Source organism: Electrophorus electricus, chromosome 17, assembly GCF_041902795.1.
Source record: "Electrophorus electricus isolate QZ-2024a chromosome 17, ASM4190279v1, whole genome shotgun sequence".
Taxonomy (NCBI): Eukaryota; Metazoa; Chordata; class Actinopteri; order Gymnotiformes; family Gymnotidae; genus Electrophorus; species Electrophorus electricus.
Genome location: NC_137513.1, coordinates 17,781,673 through 17,795,829, shown reverse-complemented (window position 1 = coordinate 17,795,829; position 14,157 = coordinate 17,781,673). Strand labels below are relative to the sequence as shown.

At 38.3% G+C, this 14,157-nt stretch overlaps 2 protein-coding genes across 9 annotated transcripts in view; both read left to right on the top strand.

Annotated features, from left to right (window-relative positions):
* The first annotated feature begins 874 nt into the window (after nucleotides 1-874).
* On the top strand, nucleotides 875-6,278 carry sh3bp5la (SH3-binding domain protein 5-like, a). Its single transcript, XM_027024497.3, has 6 exons — nucleotides 875-1,852; nucleotides 1,949-2,011; nucleotides 2,142-2,270; nucleotides 2,437-2,595; nucleotides 2,961-3,134; nucleotides 3,485-6,278. Exons 1-6 carry the CDS (start codon nucleotides 1,637-1,639, stop codon nucleotides 4,073-4,075), a joined length of 1,332 nt encoding a protein of 443 aa, XP_026880298.2. The 5' UTR covers nucleotides 875-1,636; the 3' UTR covers nucleotides 4,076-6,278.
* Nucleotides 4,010-14,157, top strand: part of gabbr1a (gamma-aminobutyric acid (GABA) B receptor, 1a) — a 44,381-nt gene continuing 34,233 nt past the window's right edge. For 2 of the 8 annotated variants that reach the window (XM_027024482.3, XM_081699826.1), the window contains exons 1-5: nucleotides 7,589-7,636; nucleotides 11,037-11,123; nucleotides 11,931-11,995; nucleotides 12,136-12,274; nucleotides 13,288-13,473. In XM_027024482.3, the coding sequence (XP_026880283.2) occupies nucleotides 11,045-11,123; nucleotides 11,931-11,995; nucleotides 12,136-12,274; nucleotides 13,288-13,473 (469 nt within the window). In that variant the 5' untranslated portion in view covers nucleotides 7,589-7,636; nucleotides 11,037-11,044. Of the gene's footprint in view, nucleotides 4,103-7,588; nucleotides 7,637-11,036; nucleotides 11,124-11,930; nucleotides 11,996-12,135; nucleotides 12,275-13,287; nucleotides 13,474-14,157 lie in introns of those variants that run through there. The other 6 variants (XM_081699828.1, XM_081699827.1, XM_081699829.1 and 3 more) reach the window with 5 other exon arrangements.

Genomic DNA, 14,157 nt, shown 5'->3' with positions numbered 1-14,157 from the left:
TAATTGAAGAGAGACAAATTTAAGTATTTAGATGTTTTGGGATTATTACACCAATATGCCATCATAAATAATTCATATTTATAATCTCCTTATTGTAATGACAAATGGAATAATGATCAAACACTTAATTCAAATAATGTGTACAAGATGTATAGAAAATTATACTCACCTGCCACTGCTTTAAGTGCCTTTAAAACTGTTAGCTTAATTGAAATTATCTGTGGTGATGGTGATTATTATATTTCAGGCAACTTGTGCATCTTTTTAAAGATACCTTTGCTGGGAAACATCAATTGATGGCTTTGTTCATAGAAATTGATGCTATGCTGCAATTTTGGTATTTAATAAATTGATAAAATAAAGAAAAACCTTGTCACTTAAGTGTTGATAGTTTTAGGGTCAGCATTTTCCACAAATGTGCATAAAGTAAAGGTTTTATTGATTTGTAGTAACAAGTAAGATACTGTAAGTAAGATACTGTCAAAAATGTAAAAAATAAATAAATAAATTTAAATGGGCATTATTCCATAGCATTTTACAATGCCCAAACCTCATTAAACTGTCATAACATGACACCGACAAGGAAAAATGCCGCAAGAATAGGACTCCAAAGAGGATGGAATGGGTTGTTGTGCATTTCCACACAACTGCTTTACACAAGGGGAAATCAGCAGCAGATCCTTTGAAAGGTGGTGGGTCTTCCCACGAAAATAACAAAACACTTTCAGAAAGGTTCCTACATTGAAGTCATGGAGAAGGTTTCCCATGTGGAATAAACAGCAAGATTTGTTGGACTTCTTGTAGGCCTACAATTGCTTGTACAAATGACAATTAATAAACTATAGTATATGTAATACTAATATATTTACATATAAGCATAGGTGAATAATAGAAATTACACCCGAGGATGAAAATGGTGTAATTTGATGGCTGGACAGCAGCACTTTTACCTGATTCATTGAAATAGTAAACTGGAGTAGGTATTACAATTTACAATTACAGTTACAACAGAACTTACAGTTAATTCTGAAATTCAGAAATTTGAAGAAGAAATAGGATGTTGCACACGGGTTATTAAATTGACACATTTTTGTACAGGAACCTCGTGAACGCGCTCTTAGTTTCTTACGTCGTGTTTCTATGGAAGCCGACACTTGCATGACGTATTTTCTGTTTATCTTCCCTTCCGTCATGTTCGTTAGCTGGTAAGCTAACGTGGCGACACGGATGTGCCTAGAAGTAATAAAAGCTCTCTTCTTTTTGAGACTTATAGTTGTAGATAGTTGCACCGTAACGGCGCATTAAATTCCACTAAATATAATGGTATTCAGAAAATAGAATAGGCTAGTTCGTTGGCTGATAGCTGCCATTAGTCAGCTAGCTAGACATTGGCATTTAGAAGTCTAATTATGATGCCAGGAGACGAACAAACCACTCTCGGATTCAAAGTAGTAATGAATAAACATTAATTAGGCCTGAACAAACTTATAAAAACTACAGTTAGAGAGGTAACAAATCTAGGTTAGCTGCACAAACGTTGTCTTTTACATAGCAAGATAACTAGCTAACGCTAGCTCCCTTGTTAGTTAGCTAGTTAGTGACATTTGTTGTCATTGCAACCTGTCCTGGAAAGGGCATGGATCAGAAAGTCTTGCAGAAGAGTCCTGCAAGTTCTCTGGATCTTGAGAAAGAGGTCCTAGACGAAGTTGCCGAAGACGGTATTTTTGAATGTAAAAACACACCTGCTGATGGCGAGTCGGTGGAAACAACCGTGGACGAAGCTTGTAAAGAGCAAGAAGAGAAAAGGAGCCATAGGAAACAACCTCATGATGAGTTGGATCCCAGGATACAGGTGACACAAGCTTTTGTGTAATTTTAATTTTAGGGAGACATATATGAAAATGTAATCGTGATAAGTGACTAAAAGAAACTGTTCCACTTCATCCAGGAGGAGTTGGAGCACCTGAATGAAGCCAGCGAAGAGATTAACCAGCTCGAGCTGCAACTACATGTAAATTAAACATCACAATTTTGTCATCTTTAAAGTTCCATAAACACAAATTGCATTGCATTTTGAAAATTTTGGAAGACTATTTTGTCATATACTTGAAGTAAATTAACAGTGCCTTTTTGTCTTTCAGAATGCAAGGTCACATTATAGAAAGATTCTTACTGATTCAGCTAGGAAGCTCAATGCTCAAAACACTCAACTGGGCACTTGCATTGAGAAAGCCAGACCCTACTATGAGGCACGGAGATTGGCTAAAGAGGTATTCATAGACAAGTCTCTAAATACTTTAAACATAACATACAATAAAAAACAAGACAAATGTATTGTTAATTTTTCCATAACCAGCTCATGGATGGTTGATTGGTTGTTGTCCTTGTATCTTAGTAAACCCCTGATATTTTTCAATTTCATCATATGTCTTTTAGGCCCAGCAGAAGACCCAGAATGCAGCGCTTGGTTATGAGAGGGCCGTTTCTATGCACGCTGCTGCACGTGAGATGGTGTTCGTGGCTGAGCAGGGCATGGCAGCAGACAAGACTCTCGATCAAACATGGCAGGAGATGCTCAATCATGCCACAGCAAAGGTATATGCCCTAGCAAAAACTACACTGCACTCTCTTTAGTTGTCTTCCAAACTACTCACCTCTGTTCACTGTCTGTGTTGACTGGTTTTATGTTTCTTGCTGCCGTAATATGAAACCTTGTGATTACCAAACCATCTTTGAATGGTTTATTTTTAAAAGGCCTGCTGAAATAGATGATAGAAATTAGTCCACTATTGGCCGTTTAAGGTATATTCCTGTCTTTAAGTGAGAACGCCTCAGCGCTTTCATAGTGCACTGGGCTGAGCTGAACTAAAGTAGAACAGTTCATGTTGCCCAGGTATTGTCGTATGTTAGAGCAACTGATTGCTGGAAATGTTAAGTTGATGCCTGTCCATGTTTGTCAGGTGAACGAGGCAGAGGACGAGCGTGTGCGGAGTGAGTGTGAGCACATGCGTGTCACACAGCTGTGCCAGGCTGCTGAGGCTCATGTGCAGACCTTGCAGAAGACCCTCAAGAGAGCCATTGTCAAGTCTAAGCCTTACTTTGAGCTCAAGTCTCAGTTCAACTCCATATTGGAGGTTAGTAAGGTTTCATACTGCATTTTGTTTCGGTACACATCTTGTGGCATCTTACGGTATGATGTATGTAACGTATATATAATTCCTTTTGTACAGTATATTCAGATTTCAGACTTCATTTTATTTCTGGACATGCTTGTTCCAGGTTCTAAAATATTTTAAAGGTTTTACTAGTTGCTAGTAGTGTTACAAGCAGAAGTAGTACTGAAACCATTTAAACTTTTATAAACTATGTTTACCATGCTTATGCTTTGATGGGTTAGGGAAATGTCATCCTTGTTTTTCAGCTGATTCAACTAACTTTCATGTTTAACCAAGTCAGTCTGACAGAATGTGTCTCATGTTTGCAGGAGCACAAGCAGAATGTAACCAAGTTAGAAGAACATGTGAGTGAAGCAAAGAGGCGCTACTCCATTACTCTGCGCCACCTTGAGAAAATCAGTGAGGAGATCCATGCCCAGAGGGAACTGGACCATCCTGAGGAAGAATCTAGAAAAGGCATTGGGGCACGAAGTCCTCCAGTAGGAGCTGAGGCAGTCGTTAGTACAAGGAATGAAGGTGGTCTCTTTGCAGGCCGCACAGAGATAAATGACTGCATGGATGGCGAGGAGGGTGTGGTTAAGACAGTAGAGTGGGTGGAGAGACACAGGAAAACTGGTTGGTGGGAAAGTGAAAAAGAGAGAACAACTGGTGGTGAGGTAGTCAGTTCTGACTCCCTCTCAGTTTCAAGTTTTAAAACCATTGCCTCTGACTTGGAGAAGTGTGACTCTGTTGACCACCTGGGACAGCTGAGCGACACCCTCAGTCTCTCAGGAGAAGAGGAGGAAAAAGGAAAAAGGTGTGAAGAGAAGAGAGGGATAAATGACAAAAAGATGGACAATCTGGAGCAGGAGAAGCAAGAGCAACTGTTAAGACAACACCAGAGGAGTGTGAGTTTATAAGGAACCTCCATGCACTGAGCATAAAGGGTAGGTGTAGTAGTTTTGATTCAAATCGCTTTGTCATTGCGGTCTCGGTCTCCTCAGACTGTAAGTACAGTGTTTGGGTTTGTTTCACAATTATGCAGTGGAAGACATTTTTAGTTTACTTTCCTTTTAAGTCTAGTTTAATCTGTTTTATCAAGTTTAGTCTTTGTCAGAAAACTGACCCTAAAGATTTGTAAAATATTTATATTTGCAATATATAGACTGAAACTTACAACCCTCCCAATAAGGAAACACGTGTTACCTTACCGCAGTTGAAATTGTTTTCAAGGTTTTTCGTCTATATTCTGTTTTAAATGGCTTGAATTAGATTAGAGCAATGCCGCACTGTGCTGGTCATTTTTAAATCATTTTTTCACATCTTACAAAGTATCCCTCTCAAACTCTAACCTCAGAGTTAATTTTACACAGGGAAGTGATTAGGTTGAAAAGAAATCCTTCTTGTGGATAATTATGATAAATATGTGGAAAAGTGATAAACTCAGTGCAGTTTGACCGCATTTTTATCAGCAGCCACAGTTTTGGTAATTTATGCAATACACAGTGCTGTCCTAATTATCAACATAAATGTTCAGGATCACAGATGACATCCTGTGGATGTGATGGAAAAGGAATATTCTTAAACAGAGTATTCCACCTGTACTTAATCCTCTGATGTTTGGATTTTCAGCAGTTTATTTTTCAAGATCACTCATAAACTCCTCAACAAACTCATCAGCAATTGTGTACTGACAGAACATTTGGGGTGATACACCAAGCACTGTTGAAGTGTAGTAAATTAGGATGTGTATTTCAAACTGACAACATGGTAATACATTCTAATGCATGTTATCAATTTTATATTAGGATTATGGTAAGATTCTTGAAGGTTTGTAAGTATGTGCCTGACAGGATTCTGCTTGCAAATTGAAACTGTGAGACCAGGGTAAATGGGCATGTGGCATAGCTGCTAATAACCAATAAATCGCTGACTCAGTAATTACTGCCTGACTCAATTTACACCTCTTTAATCCAGACAAGCTGTATGTCATGAATTTCATGGAGCTGATATTAGTGACTGGCTTTCCATTCAGAAACTAAATCAATGGCAAAAACAGATTGTGTTGTGCAATTTAAGTGTTTCAGGACTGTCTGAAGCATATGTAACACCATTCTAAGAATCGTTTTGAAGACAAGACATTTATTCTATTATTTTGTTTTGTCTCCTTTATTTTACTCCACACCTCATAGGCAATTTGAACTTTTTTCAAGCGTTGGTCTGCCCCTTAGTAATTAGACACATACAATATACTTCATAGTCCCTTTTCCTTTAAATAGTAATGGTACAGCTTCCCATTCTGAAACTTTGACCCACACACTTGGTATTGCTTAGTCATAAATAAACCTTCATTAAAAAAAAGAAAAGAAACTCACTACCTTACTGGCCATCATTTAATGCGATTACCTTAAGGTCAGTTAAATGTGTGTGCTTTGGCTTCATTCACTGGTTAAATATGGCTGTTGCAGTCCAAATTAATTCAGGCCTATGGCCTATTAGTGCACTCTTATTTTTCTAGGAATGTTTGAGATTTGGTGCAAAAAGCTATTACAAAAGCTAGGGTTTTAGTTTAGAACCAGGGTATACCTGTATATAGTGCAAACACTGCGCTAGAATTTGGAGTGTGTTAAAATGCCACAGATTGGATGCATCCATTAGACATGTCTCATAGTTGTGTTCTTCTTGGTATAACTGTAGATTTAACAAATCTAATAGAAAATGTTGTAAATGTAGTGAATGACAGGAAATTTTGAGGGATTGTAACCTGGGGAATGGGTTTGTATAAAAATTGAGTGCAGCCATTCTGTTTATAAATGCACTACACAATTTAACTAGTGCAATATAAATCAGCCGATTTCTGAAAATATCTTTCTTATTATTAAGCTATATAAGATGCTTATTGCTTACTTTACTACTTATAGTATATTTTGGAATTTATTCTGACTATATGCAAAAGTTTTATCCTTGATTAATAAATTATTCCCCTTGTTTGATCAAATCGTTTGTATTTATAATTGCAGTAGTCCCTTTGTAATAGTACTTGGAGGTTGTTCTTCATGAAGACATGCACGAAAGTTGCTAATGCAATGTCTAAGAGAACAATAAATTCCTTGGATGTGTAAACTCTCGTTTTTACTTTTGTACATTTCAAACCTGAATTTTAGCCTGCTCACTCTGTCTCCATATATCTCTCCATTTGTTAATGTTTTTCTCATTCAGTTCTGGATCTAGCTGCATGATGAGTATAACAAGAACATTTCATTTCGCATAATGTCTCACTACATTCTCTTGTCAGTCCTAGCTTCTCTATCAATAGGTCTGCACTGTGTGATCTTGCCCTATAATAGAAGAAACATTGCTAATGAATTGCTTTTCAGAGAAAATGTGAAATTATGCAGTCACAGGATGCCTCATTGTAAACTATTCTAGATATTTTCCTTTTGATTTGTCGAAACTGATAAATTGCGACATTGTGGATGTATTTGTCTATTTTAATTGAAACACTATAGCCAGTTTGATACAGTTTACAGTTTCAACACTATCGGTGGTTAGTTACAGACTATGGGACAATTTTGGCTGGTTATTTTTGGGTGGTACACCATTTCAACGCAGCAGTGACAGTGATTCCATTAACATTTACTACCATGTCAGTCTGCTGTGTTGAAGATGGTCCACCACCCAAACAACATCCAGCTAGTACGCGCCGAGTTGCGAAACTGACCATAGGACCAGTCCTTGCAGTGATTTACACGGTACCCATGTACCTATAAAATAAGTTTAACATGGTCAGTGAATGTAGGCGTCACCGGTGAAGTGGCTGGTGAGTCTATGAATTAGGATTTTCCCTGCGTATGGTTGTGCGCACTCGAACGTAAAATAACCAACAATGAGAACCCGTGAGACTTCTTCGACTGGGATCTTTTCAATTATTCCTCTACCACGTATAAATAAACGAACACGGGTCCGGGGGCGGGCGAGGGTACACACTAATCAAAGCACAAAACCGAGAGTCCAAACGGAACGACAGTTCAAAGTAATTAATCTAAATGCACGGTTATACGAAGTTTAGTTTTATGGACATTTACCACCCAACAGGAAAATACCCGGAAAAATCGATACACGATGAAAGGATTGCTACGTAGGCTACGTTTCCTCATGTGACGTCGCATGTAAGTGAGAGCCCCCGAAGAGTAGGAAAAAGGAAGGAGGAAGGGATGAGCAATGTCGATATTGAAACGTTTGTAGAGGCTTTATTTGTATGTAGTTTTTAATATACATATGAGGTTGATTTTTTTCCCCTCAAAGCAATATACGCGATAATGCATAAGCCATCCCTGTGTTAGACTATGCACCGACGCTGGACTTGCACAATCAAATCAGTAACGACCGTAATTTTTGGCATATGTAAACACCCACTAAACGGAAATAATTTTCTCACACCGAGTCGACACTGAAGGACGTTTCACGGGCCTGTTACGTTTGTGAGTAAATCAGTTTGTTGATATATGTCAGTGGTTATTTGTCTGTCAATTCACCTGTTCCTGATGTTATGTTTATAACTCATTTTAATGGGGCAACGTGTAACGCTACTACTTAACTGTTTATTAGTGCTTGGTAATCAGAATGTAAATTTACGATTCCCTGTTACGACGGTCACCGGTACACAAAACGACCGGCTGACCCATTAATGGAACACATACATCTTAACGGCCACTTCAGTGGCTCTTAGTGTGGTTGAATGTTTGATTAGGGTGGTTGAATGTTCGATTAGTGTAGTTGAATGTTCGATTAGGGTAGTTGAATGTTCGATTAGGGTAGCTGAATGTCCTATTTACGACACATCAATAAGATATTGTAACACGCTTGTCAGCTCCACGCTTCTATGATGGAGTGAAGTGTAGCGGATTATTTGTCTATTACCTGTGGTTCAAAACAAACAAACAAACAAACAAACAAACAAACAAACAAACAAACAAACGGACAAACACCCCGACCAAACTCTTATTTGAAAGGCCTCGCTTCAGCGCGTGCAGTCCTTGTCCATGGTCCTGAAAAAATCTCCTGAGTTTACACATAGGATAGAGGCACTGCAGGTTTGTTAATCACCAGTGCATTCTGCAGATTGAGTCACTGTTAAAGTTATATTTACTCAAACCTAAAGGAGGTTTTAATAGTTAAAAAGAAATGTGAGCAGCCACATCATGTATTTATTTAGACAAACATGCCTAATAATGGAGTGACATTGGTAGTTGGAGAGGTTTCACACAGAGCTGCCATATTAAAGTAATTTAAATTTGGAGTGTGGAGGGGCACAGGATGAGGGAGTGAAAGTTTTAAATTGATCTCAGTGATCATCACCTCAATGATGTATTTTTTGTCTATGAGCCTGGAGTGCTTTGAAATATCTATCTATCTATCTATCTATCTATCTATCTATCTATCTATCTATCTATCTATCTATCTATCTATCTATCTATCTATCTATCTATCTATCTATCTATCTATCTATCTATCTATCTATCTATCTATCTATCTATCTATCTATCCTCTTGTTTTGTTTATCTAATTTCTCCTCTCTCTCTGAGTCATATTATTAGATCAATGTGGAAATTTTTTTCTCCCTTTCTTTCTCTTTGCTTTGAGTTGACATGCCATTCTCTGCAGCCTACATTTTATGCATGAATGACTAGCCATTAGTATGAATTTATTAAGTGTGATTTTATATTTACAGGTAAATTTGGAATTTCAATATTCTATTAAAATGTAACAAATTTACTTTCAAAAGGAAGCAAGGTTGTAGGTCTGCTGTTTGGACTCTGAGAGAGAAAAAAGAAATCTTGGATGTGGTCAAACTCACTTCTATCCAATAATAAGCATTGTTCACATTCTTATGTTGCTTGTCTAAAATGGCAAAATGCAGAATATTGTACTACTATACATTCAAATGAAACACCAACTCTTCACACTTCTTTAATAAGACAGCTCTCAAGACTGGAAGACTGTAATTTAAACTGTAATTCACTTTTGTTTTGTCAGTTCACAAGTGTATTCATGCAGCAAACTCATTCACAGTTGCACAAATCACATTTTAACACTTCTAAGCACCCAGCCTGTAATGCCAGTAGTTGCACTCTGATGCCAGTGCCAATAGTTCTGATGCCAGTAATGTAACTTTCAACTTCAGATGCCACCATCATAGTCTCATTCCTAACAATTTAATTTCTCATGCTCCACTCTGACTGACTATAACAAATGCTAAGACGATTTTACAGGAGACTCAAAAACAATTAACAAATATGACAGTTTAAATTCACCACTAATCCTGTAAACATGAAGAATGATCATATATATTTACTCTCATCCTAAACAGAGTGCCTGAATTCCCTAAGTGTACAGAGCCAATCTAAAACTTCAGAGATAAGGAAAGATGAACAAACAAGGTCAACATGTGACTATGCCAGGCCAATAACATGAAAAGAAACTTGATTTAACTTGGAGGCACCTCAGAATATCAACTTCCCCACAATTCAATAACAAGTAATAAATCAGAGCATGAAGTATAACAGCTCTGGCTGAATGTCTCTGCTCCCTTAACTAACACTAAAGCACCTCCATCAAACCTTACTATAGGAGTGCTCTGACATTGCTCAGCAAAGCCATGGATATTCTTTTCTAGCCCTGGCAGTGGCTAAAGGGAGATGCATTGTAGAGATCAGCATCCCTCCATCACTCAAAAAAGTAACCAGGCTACTTGGCGCAGTTGGCAAAAAAGGTCAAAGCCTTCTTCCAATAACTAATGAGGGCCAAAGCCGTTGACTGTGCCTTGCCTTACCACCATCCTTACTCTGGTTTTTGCCCAAATTGTTTTAAAAACATTGTATCTTAAATACACTACCTCTGAGCCTTCACTGAACACATCAGCTCAGTGAGCAGCCATGTCATTCACAGCGAAAAATGCACAGAACAACAAACTAGCACTTTTAAGCTCGGTATCTTACAAAAAAGAGGATGGTTACTTGGACATTGACATTGACATCCACCTGAATGAATGAACTCATACCAGTTATATTTGCTATTTGATTCCTGACATCCACTGTACAAAGACAAGCAGCACAAACATCTCAGAAAAGGGTTTAAGGAATGTGGCCACCCTGACTCGGCCTTTACTCAAACGGTTCAGCAGGAACAGCAGACAGACCGAAGGTGGGAAGGAAGAGAGCAGTTAGAACATTATGAACATTATCTCTTCATTTACCTGGATTGTCCATTGCTATGTCCTCTGTGTCTGAAGTGTCTAAGAAATTGAGGTGTATTTTCAGCAAACATGGCAAGAGATTAAAACATAATCTCATACATTGTGCACATATGAATGAATGAATAAAGTTAGATTTATATAGCACCTTTCAGGGAATTTAAGGTCACTTTGAAGACAATAATGTGCACATGTTGGAAAGAAAATATTCAGAGAAGACAGCTCCTGCGTGAAGATGCGTGAAGGAGGCCATTTATGTTAAGATGGAACAACCGTCATCCTTCATATTTATTAAATAATGATAACTGGCAATTATATGTCTGCTCATTTGTAAACTCTTTTATTCCATTTTACAGGCACTGGTTATGCTTACTATCCATTTGGATTTCATCTCACTGTAATGGGTTATGCTGTGTAATGGATGTTGTTGCTGACTACCCTGGCATTGTCTGCAGGGCCTTAGTGATTGGCTAGAAGTGAGTTTAGCTACATGCACAAGCTCGTATTCTTCACTGAAGAGATCAGGTGGCACCGATGAGCTACTTTAATAGATATGATATAAGAGCTAAAATGCTTAAATGTATTGCATTTGTTATTTTAACCCCCTTTTCTCTCTCATCCTTTATTAGATGCAGAAATGGCACAGCTATTGTCTCTTGTAATTTTCAACACACTTCCCACTCTTATCGTATCCATACATAATTCAACAACCGGAGGTAATGTATGTGTGTGAGTGTGTGTGACTGTGTGTGAGAGAAAGGGACTCAGAGAGAGGAAGAATGATGCTCAGAGGGATAATCAACTGCAGCCTCTTCCTGACATGCAAAGTGGCTGACCAAAGGTCTCCTTGTGAGAGTGAAAGCAAAATGAAATTTTGCATTTCAAAATGTGCTCCGTGCTGTACTAATCCTAACCTTGCACTGAGGAGTGCTGGCTACTAGAGACTACTGGTTCATGTTAGCACAACATGAAATTATGTACAATGTGGAAAATTAACACAAAAAGAAGAGAAATGCATATTTAGATGTTATATGCATGAGTTTTTAGACTAAAGCAGAACTCGTGTAGCCAATCACACTTATGATAAAAGAAAGATTTAAAGTGACAGCAAGGATTTGATACTTTTTACTCATTTTTACTAATGTCATTTGTTTCATTAAATAATTTCAAGACTCAATCTTGTAATAGGATGGCTTGTTCCGAGGCTCTCTGGGCCAAGAATGAATGTGTTTTGAGTAAATGAAAGCAACAAACTATATGAAAGAGGAAATTCAGATAAGATGCAGGGCTTGTCCTGAATGAACTAAACAAAGCCATTTGTATCTTGATGGGAATGTTCTCTTAACCATCCTCATCTTATATATAGTACATTGTTAACTTAGTAACCACGTGTTTGAAATCTATTGCAGCTTGTCTATGGTTTATCCTTTTATTAGTGAGAAATATGCTCTTTTCTTTCTCAGTCAAAGTTCAAGAATTTGGTGCTACATACTTTGGCCTTATTATCTCTGTCTCTCTCTTAGGGTGCGCTATCATTCGCCCTCCAAGAGATGGAGGGATTCGGTACAGAGGACTGACTCAGGAACAGGTAATGTTGAATTGGTGTATTATACTGATGGATCAACGTCAGATCATCCGCATCATGCTGTGACAAAGAAATCTCGTGTGTCAGCTCTGTATTTTTCTCTATCTCATTTCTGGATCTTTTAATCTTTTCTGTCTCTGTAGATTCGCAGTGTGCAGATTTTGCCTGTAGACTATGAGATAGAGTACATCTGCCGGGGCAACCGAGTGATTGTGGGTCCGAAGGTGCGGAAGTGTCTTTCCAGTGGTACCTGGACCGATATCAATCAGCAGACCACCTGCTGTAAGTACTGAGTCAGATGCCCTCTAACCACACCCTAAATTCAGCCTGTTATTGTGACTGTTGCCACGGATATCATTAAGCTGACGTACTCAAATTTCCAAAAGTCAAGAACATAAATATAAGAAGACTACTGGGGCTTAGGTTTATAAAACCACACTGCCTTACATTCAGGTCAAAGCCATTATCTAAAGATCACCCTGCACAAGTGAAACTGAGTGTCAAAAATAAACAAGACAGCTAAGTAATTCAGGTTTTACCAGATCATCATCCACTGCAAGGACCACCGTAGCATTTTTCATGCAAGTGGGATGACATTTGAAAAGCTTGGAAGTCTTTGAATAAAGCACAGAATTTTAGTGGTATTCTGTCTTTCTGCTGTATAAAATACATTTCCTGCTATCTTGCAAGCAAAGAGTGCCACATAGGGTGCCAAAATATTACTCCACTTTGTATTTTGCACTTGTGAGTTATAGCAACAGCTAACAATAAATGTTAAACATGATCTCGTTTGTCCACATTTCAGCAATGAACAGCTTGTTACTCAGCTAAACACACCCAATATTGCCCTTGCAAATATAAGAGATATTATAATGTTTTTCCTTGCAGTGTAAATTGTAAATATATTAAAATATAGCTGATCTATTATGTTACATAGCTAACTAGTTAATAAATGTGCCTGATGGCTTACTAATAGTTTGAGGCAACACAAATCGTTTATTTTTTCCAGAAAATCTAAAATCTAAATCTCTAGTTTTCTCAGTACTTGCAGTCTTATGGACTTAATATGCATGTTATGAAAAAATGAAAGATTTCTCTAATTCAGTGTACATTGCATCCTTTACACATACTATAATGCATTACACAAGGTGTCTTTACAGACCCTATATAAGCTAGTTAACATATTTTGATTTAGAAGCAGTTAGAATTTGATATACTTTGATGTTAACTATGATTGAAATCCCCCCAAAAAATCTCCCCTCCCAAAAAAAAAAAAATATTTCACTATCCCTCAGTGCTGCTGTGTCCACGTGTCTGGACGTCTTTGGAGAATGGGAGAGTGACATTGCAGCCCTCCGGCCCTCCAGCAGAGGGTACTGTGCTGCATTACAGCTGTCATGCTGGCTTCCTGCTGGAGGGCAGAAACGTCTCTCACTGCACCAAACTGGGCAGATGGGACTCACCCAAGCCATTGTGTGTCTGTAAGTTGTTGTTATTATGCCAGACACACCGCCACACACACAAAGAGACAGACAAACACATACTGGTTTCACCTCTAAGAATTGCTTGTAATAAGATGATAATGGACCTCTTTCCAGAACATCTTGTTTTTCTGGAAATCTTGTGTATGACACTGTTGTTAGTACACTGCAGTTTTTTCATAGGGATCTGTGGGATCCTGGGATCCGCTGGAGCCACCCTCCCAGTTTGGTTGTCACAGCCCTACTAATTACTATTGGAATCACTGTTGCCTTCACCTTACACATATTCTTCCACACTTCTTCTCTCAGCCTTTGGCATTTCTTGAGCTTTTCATGTTTCTTTTTCCTGATGTTGCTATCACTTGGGATTGCTACATCTCTCACTACGGACCTCTTCTGCTGTTTAGCCACTACTACTATGTTGGTTAGCCATTACCATTTTGTCTGTCTGTATCTGGAAGTCATCATTCTCCATTGCCTTTGGGTGGTGTATCCCACTTTGACCTTGGAACTTCCAGCCTGTACTCAGCACAAATGTTTCTGTATATTATGTCAGCCATGCTCTACCAGCTATTATCTTGCATCCCACTGTTATGAGTTGGATTGTCTCACAGTTGTGATCGTCTAATTGTGCTGCACTCACATCTTCTGTGGTAGTCTTGGCAGTCCGTCCAGTCTGACGCC